Source organism: Eriocheir sinensis, chromosome 53 (assembly GCF_024679095.1).
Source record: "Eriocheir sinensis breed Jianghai 21 chromosome 53, ASM2467909v1, whole genome shotgun sequence".
NCBI lineage: Eukaryota > Metazoa > Arthropoda > Malacostraca > Decapoda > Varunidae > Eriocheir > Eriocheir sinensis.
In genome coordinates, this window is record NC_066561.1 from 6,368,208 (window position 1) to 6,385,838 (window position 17,631).

Consider the following 17,631-nt stretch of genomic DNA (forward strand, 5'->3'; position numbering starts at 1 on the left):
CCTCTATTAAAGCCTTTCTTCATCCTCGCCCCTCTCATCCTTTCTCTATTGCCTTTCATCCTTTCTAATCTGCTTTTACCTTTTTTTTTTTTTCTCGTGTTATTATTTTTCTCACTGACAAGCGGGTCCTTCTCTCCTCCCTTACAGCCTTCCTTCACTTTTTCTTCCCTTCTCTTCCTTTCTTTCTTCCCTCTTATCTTTCGCCCTGTCTTTCCTCCCTTTTAACTTCTTTCCTTATCTTCATTCCTCCCGTTCTTTCTTTCTCACTGACAACCGTATCTTTCTTTTCCTCCCCTCTTACAGCCTTCCTTCACTCATTTCCCCTCTCTTCCTCTCTCTCTTCCCTCTTATCTTTCGCCCTGTCTTTCCTCCCTTTAAACTTCTTTCCTTATCTTCATTCCTCCCGTTCTTTCTTTCCCACTGACAACCGTATCTTTCTTTTCCTCCCCTCTTACAGCCTTCCTTCACTCATTTCCCCTCTCTTCCTTTCTCTCTTCCCTCTTATCATCCACCCCCCATCCTGGTATCCTCATCTTCATTCCTCTTGCTTCTGCTTCAAAGACTAGTTGCCCCTCAAATAGTACGGTTTCCAATAGTTCGTTTTTGGTTTTATGTGGATTTTCTAAGAAGATTTTTTAGGATTTTTTAATTTCCCGACGCAGGAAATTTAAAAATCCTAAAAGATCTTCAATAACAATCCGTATAAAACCAAACCCGAACTACTGGAAACCGGACTATTTGAGGGACAACAATATATACATTTGCTACAAGGCCGTCAATTGGATAGAGAATATAACCCGATGTTCACTACCCAAGGCTAAGGGGTCAAAGATACTGTTAGTAAGCAAACCTAATAAAAAGATGTTTGGATGCAACCACTCCCTCCCCCTCCTCCCCCTAAAAAAAAAAGATGTTTTGTAAATGGTGAGGTGGCTTGGGTCTGTTGTGGACTGGTTGGCTTTCTTGAAGGACGAAGGTAGGCGGCTGCTGTCCCCACCTCTTCCTCCTCCTCCTCCTCCTCCTCCTCCTCCATCCCTTAGGGGCACTCTTAAACATTTCGGCTCCCAGACTCACATATTCGACAACGCTTTCGTGGGAGTTTTAGGCATTTGCAGGGGTAGTTTAATGTCCCTGGTGGTAGTCTGACCCTTCTTCTGTACCATGAATCTAGAAAAACACTCTTGAGAACCCGATTGCTCTCCTTTATAGCCTTTGGAGACAGTTGAAGTGAGAGAGGAAGCGTTTGACAATACGGATCTTCCCTTCAGAGCATTCGTGTTTGCGAGAGGAGTAGGGAAAGGGAGAGGGAGGGGAAGGAAGGGCATGGGGCTGTAAGGGGAAGGGGGAGAAAGGAAGGGAATGGGAAAACTGTAAAGGGAAGGAAAGAAAGTGCGGGAAAGGGAAAGGTAGAGTTGGAGAAAGGAGGGAAGGGGAGAGGGAGGGTAAGGAAGGGAATAGGGCTGTAAGGGGAGTGGGGAGAAAGGAAGGGAATGGGAAAACTGTAAGGAAAGGAAGGGAGGAAAAGGGAAAGGTGAAGTTGGAGAAAGGAGGGAAGGGGAGAGGGAGGGTAAAAAAGGGCATGGGGCTGTAAGGGGTGAAGGGAGTGTTGGATGCCATGCTTTGACTTGCAAGGACGGGCACGCCAACTAGAGGGAAGGGAGAATGAGTTGTGGAAGGAGTTCTTAGGCGTTCAGGTGGTCAGCTTGTGGTCCAGAGGCGTGGCTGGCGGCTGCTGCACCTGGCCTCCTCCATCTCAATCACCCTCCATCAATTCATTCTGTCAGTGCGTTAGCGGGAAGAAAGAACGTAACCGGTTGGAGGAGGGAGTGAAGAAGGTTGGAAAGGGTTAAGGCTTTCTTTTATTTAACCCTTTGCTGTGTTTACCCTCTTCCGTCTTCACCCACAATCCCTTTCTCCCTTCAGAGCTCAGAGGGAAGAACGTAACGGCAGGGAGGAGAGAACGAGGGAGCTGGTGGATATGTCCTGGAAAGGGTTGAGGTTTGAATGGTCAGTTTGGCTCGCTTGAGGGCGTTGGCTGGCGGCTGCTACTTCCATCTCTTCCCTCCCAAGTACCCTCTATCCCTCCATCCTTTCATAGCGTTAGAGAGATTGGAACACGTGATGGAAGGGAAAAAAGAGCGAAGGAGGCTGGAAAGGGTTGAGGTTCCAGGAGTCAGTTTGAGTTGAGGGCGTGGGCTGGCGGCTGCTACTTCCATCTCTTCCCTCCCAAGTACCCTCTATCCCTCCATCCTTTCATAGCGTTAGAGAGATTGGAACACGTGATGGAAGGTTGGAAGGGGTTGAGGTTCGGGCAGTGGTCAGTTTGGCGTACAGGAGGGCGTGGGTTGGCGGTTGCTGCGTCTACTCACCTCCCTTCCATGTACCCTCCATCCCTTCCTCCCTTCAGAGCATTAGAGGGAAGGAAGAGCGTAATCGGAAGGAGTTAGCGGATAGTTGCTTGAAAAAGTTGAGGCGTTTTTTTAATTTCGCCTTTTTTGACCTCTTTCGTCTTGACCGTCCATCCTTTCCTTTGCCTTAATATTAAAACATATGCATTTACTTATTCTTGAGATAAATAAATAAGTGTTAGGACTTTGTTTTAAGTTAGGGAATGTTAATAGAGAGAAGAACAATGGCTTAATGGAAGAGGTACAGGAAGAAAATGGGGTTAGGGTTGCCGGGGATGAGGTTTAAGGGGGCTACTCTAAAATTAAGGGAAATGGGCTCAGGGTTGGCTTAAAGAGCATTTGAGAGAAGGGAACAAGTAGCGGGAGGTGGAAAGACCGAAGGAATTAGCGGGTGTGTCTTGGGAAGTGTTGAATCGTTACATTTTCACTTTCATTTAACTTATTTTTCTTGTGTTTTTTACCCTCTTCCATCACAACCAACCTCTATCCCTTCCTCCCTCCAAAGCATTAGCCTGAAAGAAAGAAAAAAGAGAGGAGAGAGCGAAAATTGAGGCGTTTTTTTTCTTCTTTTTTTTGTTTTTTTTTTGTTTTTACTCATTCGTTTCATCCACACTCTATCCCTTCCTCCAAAGCATTAGCCTGAAAGAAAGAAAAATGAGAGGAGAGCGCGAAAATTGAGGCGTTTTTTCTTTCTTTTTTCTTTGTTTTTACTCATTTGTTTCATCCACCCTCTATCCCTTCCTCCCTTCAGAACATTAACGTGAAAAAAAGCGTAACGGGAGAGACCGAGCGAGCGAGGGAAGGAGTTACCGGACAGTTGCTGGAAAGGGTTGCGGCGTTCCAGGAGTCGAGGTGAAGGGCGGTGGCTGGTGACGGCCGCTGGGCACGTGATCTTGCCTAATTGGGTTGTTGTCCTGGCCATCCCCCCCTTCCCCCCCCTCCCCTCCTTCCCCACGCCCTTCTTTGGCCCCTCCCTTCCCCCCTTCTCCCCTTCCCCATTCTCTTCCTTGCTGCATTCCCTTCTCTTTTCCCCCCTATCCTCACACCCTCCTTCTCTTTCTTCCTTCTCTCCCATTCCCCTCGGCTCCATTCCCTTCCTTGCCTCCCTCCCTTCCTCCTTTCCTCCTTTTCCTCACAGCCCCACGCCCTTCCTTCCCCCTCTCTCTCTTTCCCTCCTCCTCTCCCCTCCTACTACCCCATGCCCCTCTTCGGCCCGTTCCCCTCCCCCATTCCCCTCACAGTCCACCCACCTTACCTTCCCCCTTCCTTCCCCTTCCCCTCTTCCCCCCTTCCTTCCCCTAACAGTCCTTCCATGTTCTTCCTTGCACTCCCTCCCTTCTCCAACTATCCCATGTCCCTCCCACCCACCCCCCTCCAGCCCCCATGCTCTTCCTTCACCCCCTCCTTCCTTCTTTCTCTCCCTCCTTCAACTATCCCTTACCCCTTGTTTGCCCTGCCTCGCCCGCCCCAGCACATCTCCGGTTCTTCCCTTTTCCAACCCCCTTCACTCCCTCCCCCCACCCCCCCCTCCCCCCCTTCGTCCAACGGCTGCCGGTTTCACTGTGGCAACAAGACTGTATTTTTAGCGTACGGAAAAGTTGTCCGGAGCCAAAAGAAAAGAAAAGAAAAAAAAGCAGACGGGTTATATATTGCAAGATTAATCATATCACCTGTTACCTGTTTGTGGATAGGTGACATGTATACCTGACCTTAGGCGTATACATGATGTTTCAACCAAGAAGACTCGTATTGTAGTTTTTATTTACTTTTTTATTCATTTTGGTCTCAGCTGATGGGTAGCTTTATGAGCCTGCAGTGATGGTCTGACAAGACTTCTGCACCATGAACCTGAAAAACACTCAAGAGAACACGACTAAGCTTTGTGGCCTTGGGAAATATCTGGTGTGTGAGCCGAAAGCGTCTGAATACGGGCGTGAAAAACATCATAGGAAATTGCTATACTTAACCGTGTAGCAGCGACGGGCCAAATTTGTTGCTTTACCGTGTACCAGCGACGGGACAAATTTGTTGCTTTACCGTGTACCAGCGACGGGCCAAATTTTTTCCATGATATAAATCCCCCAAAAGTAGATGATACATAAACTGATCAGAAATGCGTTGATATATATATTATGAAATGGTTTGCGTGAGTGATGATTTTTTCTCATTTTTCTCGCTTAGAGGGGCCTTTAAGAAACATGATCCCCGAAGCTACCGGGTTAAGAGATGATTGATCCCACACTACAGTAGATTTTTTTTAGGGGTGACTGGCCCAATAATTTACGTATGGACCAATAAGCTTTTTTTACTGTATAGAAGACAGCTCAAGGTAAAAAACAAAAAACAAAACAAAAGAAAGAAAAAGAGCTTACTGGAAGATGCTGTAGGTCGTTGAGATTTTTGTGGGGTTCGTGAGGTAGAAATGAAAGAAACTATAACATAAATATTTTAATATATATAATTATTTCCCACACATAATTTAAACACACACACACACACACACACACACACACACACACACACACACACACACACACACACTGCATCACAATTTCTTTGACTTGTAATATATAAAAAAAGAAAAGAAATGGAAACCGAAATGGGACTGAGTAAAATTGTAAAAGAGGAATAAAAAAAAGAAGTTTGTCCTAAAAGTAAGATAGAAACGAATTATAGTGGACAGGAAAGGTGGAAGATGTGATAGGAATGACAGAAAAAATAAGAAAAAAAATGATAGGGAGGAGGAATGGTAGATGATAGAGGTAGAGAAGGAGATGATAAAAGAGACGATCGAGAAATGGAGATAAGAAGAATAAAGAAGAAAAGGTGAAATAGAAAAGAGGAACATTAGAAAAAAAAAGGAACTGGGAAAGAAGAGTTGGGGATATATAGATAATTAGCAAGAGGTGAAGTGGAAAGTGAGTCGTAAAAATTGAATTAGAGAGAGATAGAAGAAGAAGAAGAATAGAAGAGGAAGGAGGAAAAGAAGAAGAGGAGGAAGAAGAAAAAGAAGTAATTATCCTGCTCACCATACAATGAAGACAGGACTAGACATCTTGAGGAAAAAAATCAAAAGAAAAAGAGGAAAGAAAAAGTATAAGAAAAACAACGAAAAAAAATGAAAGCAACACGATAGAATAAAAGACGAAAGAAAAAGTATAAGAAAAAAAACAGAAAAAACAACGAAAAAATAATGAAAAAAAAAACAGAAAAAGGAAAAAAAGAAAAAGAAACGCGACAGAATAAAAGACGAAAGAAAGAAGAAAAGATATTGAAAAGACACAAGTAAAAGAAAAATATAAAAAAATAAAGAAAAAACACCGAAATAACACCGAAAAAAAATCCTCCATCTTCCTCCTACTATTAAACTTGAGGGAAAAGAAAAAGAAAAGGAGAAAAAAAATTACTCCATTACACTCCTGCTACTGCTGGAGAGGCGGAAGAAGAAAAAAAGAAAAAGAAAAAAAAACAAGAAAAAAACGTATACCCAGTCGAGAGATGGAGGTAGAGAAAAAAAGAAAAAAAAGAAAGAAAAAAACATCACTCGGTTCTACTCCATCTACTTGAGAGAAAGAAAAGAAAAAAGAAAAAAAGAAAGAGTGGACAGTAACTTCATTTGGAGGAAAAAAAGATACAGATGAAGAGAGAAAGGAGGAACGTTAGAGTACACCACATGGGAAACTGAAGAAAAATAAAACAAAACAAGACAAGAATATAAAAACACAATCATCACTCCGTCGTACTCCTAGGCTCGGGTCTCGCTAACGGAGGAGGAGGAGGAGGAGGAGGAAAGATGAAAAGAAGATACAGATGAAGAGAGAGGAGGAAAGTTAGAGTACACCACATGGGAAACTAAAGAAAAATAAAACAAAACAAAACAAGAATATAAAAACACAACCATTACTCCGTCTTGCTCCTAGGCTCGGGTCTCGCTAACGCCTCCCTCGCTTTCCCTAACACATCGGTGAAGATCAGCGTCCCGGCAAAGACCATGAAGGTGCCGACCCAGTGCTGCATCGTGAAGGGGTTGCGGAAGTAGAGGATGGAGAACACGAGTGACATGAACTTGCGGAGGGTCAGCACGAGGGTCACGGTCAAGGCGGTGCACTCCGAGGTCAGCCGGAACACGGAGCCCACGCATAGGTATCTGGGGGAGGCTCGTTAAGGAAGGGGTGCGCTTGTCAGACAGGCGTTAGTGTTATTTATTTATTTTATATTTTTACAACAAAGGAGACGGCTCAAGGGCAACAAAAAGGGTGTAGGAAAAAAAAGCCCTCTACTTATCGCTCCCACAACAACAACACAAAACAACAACAGACAAAAGTAAAGAGTGGCCACAAGAGAGGTCAGTGTCGGGTGTTTTTATAGGAATGACAGCAGCTGAAGGCCAAGTTAAAACAAGACAAAACCAGAAAACAGGAAGCAAAAAAATGGAGCAGGAAACAAAAAAGGCTGCCCTTGTTTTTTTTTTTTTATTTACGGGAGAAGCTTAAATAAGGGCTAAACGAAGAACACAAAAATATATATAAAGTTCGCGGAAAACAAACACACACAAAAACATGTCTGCCCGTGTCTGTGTGTGTGTGTGTGTGTGTGTGTGTGTTGAGTCTCTCTCTCTCTCTCTCTCTCTCTCTCTCTCTCTCTCTCTCTCTCTCTCTCTCTCTCTCTCTCTCTCTCTCTCTCTCTCTGCATCTAGACTAATCAAACCATGGCATGTTTTCCTCTCATTTCAAATAATTATTATAATCATTAATTACTTACACAAGTGTGTGTGCAATGACGTGTGTGTGTGTGTGTGTGTGTGTGTGTGTGTGTGTGTGTGTGTGTGTGTGTGTGTGTGTGTGTGTGTGTGTGTGTGTGTGTTTTCTTTTTTATAGTAACGAGATAAGTTGAAGGGTAAAAAAAAATGAAGTCCAAGGAAAATAATAACAACAACAACAACAAAATAGTCTGTCCGCGTTTTCGTTTTTTTTTTCTAGCAACGGAAGCAGCTGAAGGACAAACAATCCAGAGCAGAAAACCGAAAAAAAAAAAAAATAGCTCGTAGCAAACAAAACAAAGAAAGAGCCCGCCCATTTTTGTTTTTTTATTTTTTGTTTGTGTGTTAGTGAAGAGACATACTCGCAATTCATATTATAGCAAATCCCAACAGTAGAAAAAAAAAAAAAAAAAAAAAAAAAAGTCAATGCGAGTGTGCAATTTAGTCTTAGTAAAAATAAATAAATAAATAAAATGAAAAATAAATAATAAAAGGGGGTTTTCTGGAAGGTATCACAGAGGAGGTGTTCGAGCTTGATGGTTCGGTGTTTGAGGGGAGGTTAGTGACCTGAGGTATAGAAGTGTGTGAGTGAGTTTGGGTGTATCCTGTTGTTTTGTACATGTGACTGAACAGGCATACACACGATTGGCTTAAATGTAAGACCGGTAGGATTTTGTTTTTTATAGTCAGTGTGTATGTTATTGTTTTGTGACCTTGGAGACGAAGATGAGCACAGTGGCAATGCATCCTTAAGCTTACATCACCTTCATACCTTACCTTTTTACCCTAACCTTGCCCTCAGGTGGTTGGGCACACCTGAGGAGATAAAAAAAAGTGATGCAAACTTTACACACACACACACACACACACACACACACACACACACACACACACACACACACACACACACACACACACACACATCCTCTCCCCCCTTCACCCATGCATCTCACCTGTCCCATACAAGTCATTAGTACATCACCTGCAGAACACAACACCTGGCTAAAAGGATACTGGGTGAGCACGTTTCCGGCCAGGTAGATCCAGAGGCGGGGCAGGTGGGCGAGGATCGGGAAGGGGGCGAGGAGGGGGAGGGGGGCTGACTGGCTGAACCTGCGGGCGTGGTCGAGGATGCTGCCCAAAGCGAGGATGAACCCGGGCAGCGAGAGGGTGTGCTGGGGAGGGATGAGAGAGAAATGGTTAAGTGGAGATAGGTCAGGGAGATAGATGGAGGGATGCTGAGGTGTTATGAGAGGGAGGAGAAGGAGGAGGAGGAGGAAGAGGAGGAGGAAGCTAGAGGAAGGAATGGTTGAGTGTATAGAGGGGTCAGGGAAATTAATGAAGAAACCCTGAGTTGTGAAGGAGTGGTTGTGAGAGCTTGGGAGTTGTGAGAGGAATTGAAACTTGAATGCAGTACGTCAGTGAGATGGATGGAGGAATGCTGAGTTGTTGTGAGTGGGAGTCGTTTGTTGTGGCCTGTGGGTGGCGGTATGTTTTTTCTACTTAGCATGAAAGGGAGATAGATGAATGTGGTGGACTAAATAGGTTGTTAATGTAAATATCGTTTGTATTGGGTTGTGTATGGGCGGAATTTCTTATTGGTGTGTGTGGGAGTGGGGCGGGGAGAAATGTTCAGTAATGTGGGGTTATGTATATGATGTTTGAACAGTACAATTCTGCCGCACTGCACCGCTTTCACAGTGCAGTTATATAATCACATGTTTATTCAATGCAGAAAAAAACGTTCCCTAGCAACGCTCCGCGAAGTACCGTAACTGTGAGAAAAAAGTAGAGTTGGTACAGGAGAGTCAAGGTTAAGCCGAGGGTTGGATATCACCTGGTGGTCGGATTGTGGCGTCTCTTTAACTTACGTAAGAAGTGGAAGAAAGGGGAATAAGGGAGGAGGAGGAGGAGGAGAACCATAGCCAGGGGTGGAGTCGTGGAGATGTTAGTTATGGAGTTATGGCGCTGACCTAATGATTATAATACAGGAGCCTGGCCTTAGGATAACATACGGCCCTGAATTCTTCCTAGTTTGCCTGTTTGTTAGATTAATATACACCGATTAAACCTTCTACTCAAGACGGCCTCGTGTGTACCTTGTGACAAATAATACAGGAGCCTGGCCATAGGATAACATACTGCCCTAAATTCGTCCTAGTTTGCCTGTTTGTTAGTTAATATACACCGATTAAACCTTTTACTCAAGAGGGCCTCGTGTGTACCTTGTGACAAATAATACAGGAGCCTGGCCATAGGATAACATACGGCCCTAAATTCGTCCTAGTTTGCTTGTTTGTTAGTTAATATACACCGATTAAACCTTCTTCTCAAGACGGCCTCATGTGTACCTTGTGACAAATAATACAGGAGCCTGGCCTTAGGATAACATACGGCCTTGAATTCGTCCTAGTTTGCCTGTTTGTTAGTTAATATACACCGATTAAACCTTCTACTCAAGAGGGCCTCGTGCGGGTGGTGTTCCATGTACCTCGTGACAAAGAAACCAAAATAGCAAATACTGAAGCGCATATAACCGTCAAAAACATTATTACAGTTACGGTAAGGAAATAACGTGAATATAACCTTTAAAAATATATAAAAATTCTCAAGATGGAGAAATGAAGCGAAGAAAACTCTTAGGAACATCGTTATAATACTCACGTTGAAGAAATAAAGGGCCTATAACCTTTTAAAACGTAGGAATATACCAACATGGAAAAACGGAAGTAAATGTCAGTTAAAAAGACGTCTATATAGTTATGATGAAAAGAACAAAGCGACTATAACTTAAAAACATCTATTCAATGACGGTGAAGAAACAGAGCGAATAAAACGTTAGAAAACATCGCTATATACCCACATTAAAGAAATACAGCAAATATATACGCATATAAACACTTACGTAGAAATAAAACGAATAAAACTCCTATAAATACATCAACCTGTCCTTACAACGAAAAAAAGGCAAAATAAGATGAGAAAAAATACACTGAAAAATGAGATAATAATAATAATAATAATACGAAGAAGAAGAAGAAAGAAAGAAAACAAAACAAAATCAATACTAACTCAACCTTAAAAAAGAAGAAAAAAAAAAAAAAACCCGGCCGAAAGAAAAAAAAGAAAAGAAAGTAACAGAAAAGGAAATAAAGAAGAACAATGGTCGATAAAGATGAAGAATAAAAAGGTCCGGGAAAGGAAATAACTAAACAAACCCTTCAAACTATACCTAGACACGATAACGAAACAAGGCGAATATAACCATTAGAAAATACCATCATTGTTTACTCACGATGAAGAAGAGGGCCTCGTGCGGGTGCTTGCCGTGTTTGGTGTAGAGGCACTCCTGGTAGATGCCCATCCTCGCCGACAGGAAGAGGGCGAAGGTGAGGATAGCGATGCCCGACAGCCACGTCAGGAAGTTGGAGGAAGCGTCCCCGCCCTCCTCCTGCGGGTTAGGTAGATAGATAGATGGATAGATATAGATTGATAGATAAATAGATGGATAGATATAGAAAATGAAAGGTAGATAGATGTATAGCTAGATAGATAGGTAGACAGATGAATGGATCAATATATAGGTGAGAGTGATTGATTGATAGATAGATAGATAAATAGATAGATAGATTGGTTGATTGATTGGCTGACTGATAGCTAGTTAGTTAGATAGATAGATAGATAGAGAGAGAGAGAGGCAGAAGAATAGACAGGTAGGTAGAAAGATTGATAGATAGATAGATAAAGCGATAGATAGACAAATTGATGGATGGATAGATTGATAGATTGGTAGAAAGAGAGAATGTCACAATTAAGGGGAGTGTTTGAAGGGGTGTTGAGGGAAACGAAGAATAGGCGTGAAAAAGGTATAAAATGAGGAGGAAAATTATAGAGAAAAAGAAAAGGTGGGAAATGAATATGGAAATAGATGTAAATGAAACAGTGATAGAAAGGGATGAAGATAAGAAAAGGAATCACCACCATCACCATCATCATCATCACCATCACCACTACCATCACCATTGTTTACTTAGAAATCATAACAAAAAAAAGTCGAAATGAAAGAAAAAAAGAATCGCATTATCATCACCATCATCAGTACTCACCACATGCTCAGCCGAGGCAAAGGTGCAGATGATGGTGCCTGAAGTGATCATGAACACAGACAGGTACTTGGCCCCGCTGTACTTCTTGCCCATCACAATGACGCCCATTACTATGCTAGCGATGAGCCCCCCCTGAAAATAAGAGAAAACAGACTTCATCATAGAAAACATCGGTATTGAAAGGGAGGCTGTGGTAGTTTTTAGTTTCCTCTTTAGAGCCCCAACCATTTCAGTTCAGTTCAATTTCTTAATTATCGAAACTTTACGTACAAAAAATAGTTACGCTGACATTCATTATTTTGTTCAAGGCTTCTCGTAACCTCCCCTGAAATCGTATGTTTAGAAGAATGTTTTCCTTAATTTACTCGGCGTATGTAGTTCAATCATTCTTCTGCATTTCTACCTTTATACTATTCACAGCTCAGTCATTACTATATTCAAGGTTTCCCATAAGTTTCCCCCTAAAAAGTATGTTCAGAAGGGTGCTTTCTTTAACCTACTCGACGTATGCAGTCTAATCACAGTTTGCATTTCTAACTTTATAGTAATTTTTATCTAATCCACGTTATGCATCAGACTGTGTATGTCCTGAAAACGTATATTCAAGAGCATGTTATCTTTTTACCCCACGTATGCAGTCTGTACATTCTTGTTATGCATATCTAACCGTTTATCTGAATTATTATCTCAGACACGCCAGTCCTCGTCGACAGACCGACTTGGTCGGCCAGATTTCGATCGCCGATTGAGTCGGTCTGTCGGCACCCTGCTACGGGCCGCCTTTTGGCAAAGGCCCGTGCTCCCTCGTGCAGGGAGGGAGCAATCTTTTCCCTAGTGATACTAGGGGTAAATCTTAAAAAAAAAAAAATCTTATCTACGATATACATCGAACTTGTATACTCACGCTGCGGAAGATGATATGTAGCGGCATGGAGATCTTGAAGCCAAAAGCCATGTTGTTTGTGACGTTGACGAGGAAAAACATGACGACTAGAATGAGGTAGTCCCTAGAGAGAGAGAGAGAGAGAGAGAGAGAGAGAGAGAGAGAGAGAGAGAGAGAGAGAGAGAGAGAGAAATCAATCATTCAACTTCCTTCTGGTTAATACATACGTCTAGAAAAGCTAAGGAAATCTCACCTCGTACATGAAAAGCTAAATCAATCCACACAGTACTTTTTAATCCCTGAACATCCTTAGCTAAATCAACTGACGCGGTACTTTTTAAAACTAATCATGAACAGAACATCATCCAGAAATATTTGAATAACCTCGCCTTTCCCTTTCCGCCTCTTTCACACTTACTTTATCGGTATCACATTTTTCTTCCTCCCGAAATCCATGGTGAAGATAATGCCTTCGATTGTGATAAAGACAAACTGTGCGAATGTGAGGAGGTTCCCGCACGCAGGCTCATCCCTGGGGAAGGATTGAGAACGCGAAAGATTTAGTGCAGGATTAATATTTCCTTTAGGCTGCCTCTTAAAGCTCATTCTCTTACGTCTGCTGATGCTTAACAGAAAACTGCATTGCATCCCAAGTTTCAACAATTCAACTTTGCACACAGATTACTCCTATTATTACTTTCATATCACTCATCAAACAGTATATTACATAAAAATAACCATTTATCATTAAGTTTCAAATGGTTGTATTCACTGATCTATGCAATGTTATCCTGAATACGTAGAAATATTTAGGTGACAATATATAATTTCTTTATCTGTGTGTTTGCTATGAGTCAGCAACCCTCGACTTACTGTACAAGGAACTCCAGAAAGATCACATTGCTGCAGCACCCGACGAACACCATAAATATAGCGGTGGCGGCCCCCATGGCGGCGGTGGTGGTGGTGGTGGTGCGGTAGAGGTGACGGTGGTGGCTGGGGCGGAAGAGAGGAAGAGTTTTTGGATTCCCACGATGTTGAGAGAGAGAGAGAGAGAGAGAGAGAGAGAGAGAGAGAGAGAGAGAGATCCCACTATCCTCATTACTGACTACAACTTTTAAAGCAAAATATTTATTACCTAAAAAATAACCACACACACACTTGTGTAAGTAATTAATAATTATAATAATTATTTGAAATGAGAGAATAACATATGCCATGGTTTAATTTATCTAGATGCAGAGAGAGAGAGAGAGAGAGAGAGAGAGAGAGAGAGAGAGAGAGAGAGAGAGAGAGAGAGAGAGAGAGAGAGAGAGAGAGAGAGAGATTTTAACATGGATTTACATATATTTACATAGATCAGACCACACAGACCCCATGGTCCAGACTAGGTGGTCTGTCCTTAAATCCAAGTGATTCTACATTAATCAGAAGGCTCCAAAACGTTGCATTTCAACTCTAGTTAATATTAAGTTGAAGGAAGTGACGGTCGAGCTTATTTTTGGAGTCAGTCGTGTTACACTGGACCACTGACGGTGGGAGCTTGTTCCATTCTCGCACTACAACGTTGGTGAAGAAAAATTTGGTGCAGTCTGAATTTACTTGTCTACATTTGAGTTTTACGCCATTGTTCCTGGTACGCAAAGTGTCATCGATCACAAACAATGTTGATCTACATTCGTGGAACCATTAAGTATTTTAAAACATTCGATCAGTTTTCCTCGGAGGCGACGTTTCTCAAGAGAGAACATGTTAAGGGCGGAAAGTCTTTCTTAGTAAGATTTGTTGCGCAAGGAAGGGATCATTTTTGTTGCCCGACGCTGAACACCTTCTAATTTAGCAATGTCCTTTGCATGGCGGGGAGATCAAAACTGTACCGCATATTCCAAGTGGGGTCTGACTAAACTATTGTAGAGTGGAAGTATTACATCTTTATTCTTGAATAAGAAGTTTCTTTTAATGAAGCCCAACATTCTGTTCGCTTTATTTGCTGCATCGATGCATTGATGTGAGAATTTGAGGTTTGACGCGATTTTGACCCCCAAGTCCTTAACACATTGAACGCTTTTGAGTTCAACGGCGCGCATTTCGTAATCGAACTTCTTATTCCTTGTTCCAACTTGAAGGACCTGGCACTTGTCTACGTTAAAGGGCATCTCCCATCTATCCGACCAAGCTGAAATTTTGTGCAGAGAGAGAGAGAGAGAGAGAGAGAGAGAGAGAGAGAGAGAGAGAGAGAGGTGGTGGTGGTTGTTGTGAGCCAGCATTGATAATCGCAATAGTTGCGAAAACATGTCCTCTCTCTCTCTCTCTCTCAGTTTCGAAGACATGTAATCTTGTAATAATCTGATGTTAATGCCACGTTTCCCTGAGGCACCGTGACTCACCCGCACTGTGTATACGTGTACCTCTTATCTTCCCTTCAACGCTGATTTACGCAACGCTTCTTCATTTACTGAGGACAAAATCACGGTAGCTGCTGATAGCGTGATTTTCTAAAGTTAGTGCTTGACAGAGAAAGAAAACGGGACAATAACAGGTGTTTACAGTCGAAGATAAACAAGCATGGAAAACAAGAGCAAAAAACACGTATAAAAAAAAAATCAATAGAGAAGAAAGAGTTGTCTGTGAGTACGAAACAAAAGGTCAGGTTCATAAATAATCGACAAGATCACTCACCGTCAGTCCGTCACTCTCAAGAGGAGAAGTCTGGCACAGGAGTTGTTTAGGGCCTTCACACACCCTCACACACCCTCCCCGGGCCTGTCAACTCACACCTTCACTCACGGGTCACTCACGCCTCACACACACGACTCACGAGGGGGATAGCATATTAAAACCTTCCTTACACACCCTGGCCCAACCTCCCTCACTAGTGGCACCATGTGGGCCTGCGCCAAAGGAACGGGAGGGAGGGAGGGAGAGGGCGGATGGGTGGGAGAGAGTGGGAAAGGGAGGAGGGAAGGGAGGGTGAGAGGGGCGAGTGAGTGCTATGGTTGCTCCGGGCGACGGGCGGAAAGCAAAGAGCGAGAGTACATGTTTTGAATTTCTGATTATTTTACTCGGTTTCTCCCTCCCTCCGGCTCTCGCTTATTAACAGTGCCTTTAGCTGGGTAGTCAAGGGCGGCATGTGTGTAATGTTACGTGTACATACCGCCAGGGATGAGCTGCAGGTGGCCTAATATCAGTTATGTGTTATCTTGCCTCGCCCCGCTGCCGGCCGTACGATGCTCAGAGAGAGAGAGAGAGAGAGAGAGAGAGAGAGAGAGAGAGAATGACTGAGGTTTACTGATTGAGAGAAGATAAAAGTCGTGATACAAGATTGGAAGACAGGAAATGTTAGAAAATAATGATATAATACACTTGGGATGCAGAGAGAGAGAGAGAGAGAGAGAGAGAGAGAGAGAGAGAGAGAGAGAGTTATACAGCCTCGCTCTTTCTCTTACCCGCAGTTTGTTATTATTAGTTTATTTCTTTAGTTTAAAATACTTCTCTCCTTTCCGTCCTACCTCCCCGTACTTCTCCCTCTTCTTCTCTCACCATCCTCCCTCCCTTCCTCTCCCAACATTTCTTCTTCCCTTCTTCCACCAAAATCTTCCCTTCTCTCCCTCCTTTCATCCTTCTCCCTCCCTCCCTCTTATCCCTCATCTCCACTTCCCTTCCCCCACTCCCTTCATTCTCCTTCCTCCTCTCTTCCACTTCCCACTCTCCCTTCTTTACTCTCCTATCGCCCTCACTTCCTTCCTCTCTTCTCTTCCCTCATATGTTCTTCCTTTCTCCCACCTAAACTATCCCTTCTCCCTTCTTATCCATATTTCCTCTTATATTCCACATCCTCTCCCAGTCTCCTCCTCCTCCTCTTCCTCCTCCTCTTCTCCTCTTTCTTCATTTCCTATTTCTTATCTTCATTATTCTTTCTTATGGCGCCCTCAGTGTCTAGATTATTTCCTTTCCGTCGCCTCCTCCTCCTCCTCTTCCTCCTGTAGTACTATAATAAGCTCGGGATTTCACCTGCAGCCTCGCCTCTTCCTGCTCACACCTTTCCTGAACTCACCTGAGGAGTATTTGACCGTGCGACGTGTGTGTGTGTGTGTGTGTGTGTGTGTGTGTGTGTTGAGGCAGATGCATTTCCGCCCTGACAAGTGCAAACTATTAAGACTCACCAGAGCTCACAACCCCATCCATCACACTTACACTCTCCATAATGCAGAACTTGAATCGGTCCACACACACAAGTATCTTGGTGTCCACCTCTCCACTAACCTAAAGTTCAACACTCACATAGACCACAGTAGTGCCACAGCCAACCGAACTCTGGGGTTCCTGAGGAGCAATTTACATAACTGCACACCTGACATTAAACATATAGCTTATGACACACTTGTGAGACCAACACTTGAATACCGCTCCACGGTGTGGGATCCTTACACACACAGAAACATTGATAGATTAGAATAAATCAACACCAAGGCGGCAAGGTTCATTGCAAACAATTACACTTGAACGCCTGGCATCACAACACGGATCAAACAACAGATAAACATGGAACCTCTTCACTTACGCAGACAAGCACACAGACTTACACTTATGTACAAGATCACAAACACTCACATTGACATTGACCCACAAATATACCTCACAACGCAAACAGTCAACGTGCTCGTAACACACACATCCATAAATACCAAACATATCACACTAACACTGACGCATACAAGCACTCATACTTTCCACGTGACTGGAACATCCTCCCTCATCAGATTTTAGACTGCGGTACAATAGACTCATTCAGAAAACAAATACACACTCACTTGTCACCACAACACACCAACACTAACAATTACACCTGATTCACTTCCCTCCCCTGCACACTCGGCTCCCCCGTCCCCCCAACAGCCAACACAAATATGCGTGTTTTGCACCTGCGCGTCATAAATCCAGATCGATCCCGAAGTGTATATTTGTGAGTTGTCTTTGCATTTCTTCATCCTCCTCCGTCACCACTACCTCCTCTTCCCACTCCTCCTCCTCCTCCTCCTCCTCCTCGTGTTCGAATACTGGTGTCCTTGTCCGTTTTTATCGCCCGGTTTGTGGCAGCAGTAATGGTAGTTCTTTCCTCTTTCCTACATAAATTCCATGCAGTTTTTCTATGCTGTCTTTCATCTTCCACCTTTGATTAGAAAGATAGTGTAGCTTGTCACAAACAGCCTCCTAAGGGCCATCATGTCTGCTGTTGTTTGTTCTTCCTTTGTGTTCCTTTGTGTGTGTGTTGTAGTGTATATTTGCGAGATGTCTTTCCATTTCTTCATCCTCCTCCGTCACCTCCTCCTCCTCCTCCTCCTCCATCTTGCTGTGGGTGTGGACGAACATCCTCCTCGTTGCCTCCTTATCTCGTACTAGCGGTAAATAGCTGAAGAATAGCCAGGACTTTTAATGTAGGTTGTCTCGTTATAAGTCAGCAAGCTTTGTTATCTC

The 17,631-nt window shown here is 43.2% G+C and overlaps 1 protein-coding gene across 1 annotated transcript; it reads right to left on the reverse strand.

Annotated features, from left to right (window-relative positions):
• Positions 1 to 6,025: 6,025 nt before the first annotated feature.
• Positions 6,026 to 15,283, reverse strand: LOC126983288 (UDP-xylose and UDP-N-acetylglucosamine transporter-like). Its single transcript, XM_050835943.1, has 8 exons — positions 14,836 to 15,283; positions 13,030 to 13,152; positions 12,575 to 12,688; positions 12,178 to 12,280; positions 11,274 to 11,405; positions 10,463 to 10,618; positions 8,182 to 8,342; positions 6,026 to 6,555 (listed from the first exon to the last, which is right to left on the reverse strand). Exons 2-8 carry the CDS (start codon positions 13,104 to 13,106, stop codon positions 6,309 to 6,311), a joined length of 990 nt encoding a protein of 329 aa, XP_050691900.1. The 5' UTR covers positions 13,107 to 13,152; positions 14,836 to 15,283; the 3' UTR covers positions 6,026 to 6,308.
• Positions 15,284 to 17,631: the final 2,348 nt, after the last annotated feature.

What these genes read in the sequence shown, in the direction of transcription:
- LOC126983288 (XM_050835943.1), bottom strand. Translation starts at nt 13,106, where the DNA reads ATGGGGGCCGCCACCGCTATATTTATGGTGTTCGTCGGGTGCTGCAGC. An exon ending in ACGAGGCCCTCTTCTTCATC is followed by an intron (nt 8,343 to 10,462) that starts GTGAGTAAACAA and finishes ATCCCTCCCCAG; the next exon opens with CACACCCTCTCGCTGCCCGG. An exon ending in GCCGGAAACGTGCTCACCCA is followed by an intron (nt 6,556 to 8,181) that starts GTATCCTTTTAG and finishes AGCCTCCCCCAG; the next exon opens with ATACCTATGCGTGGGCTCCG.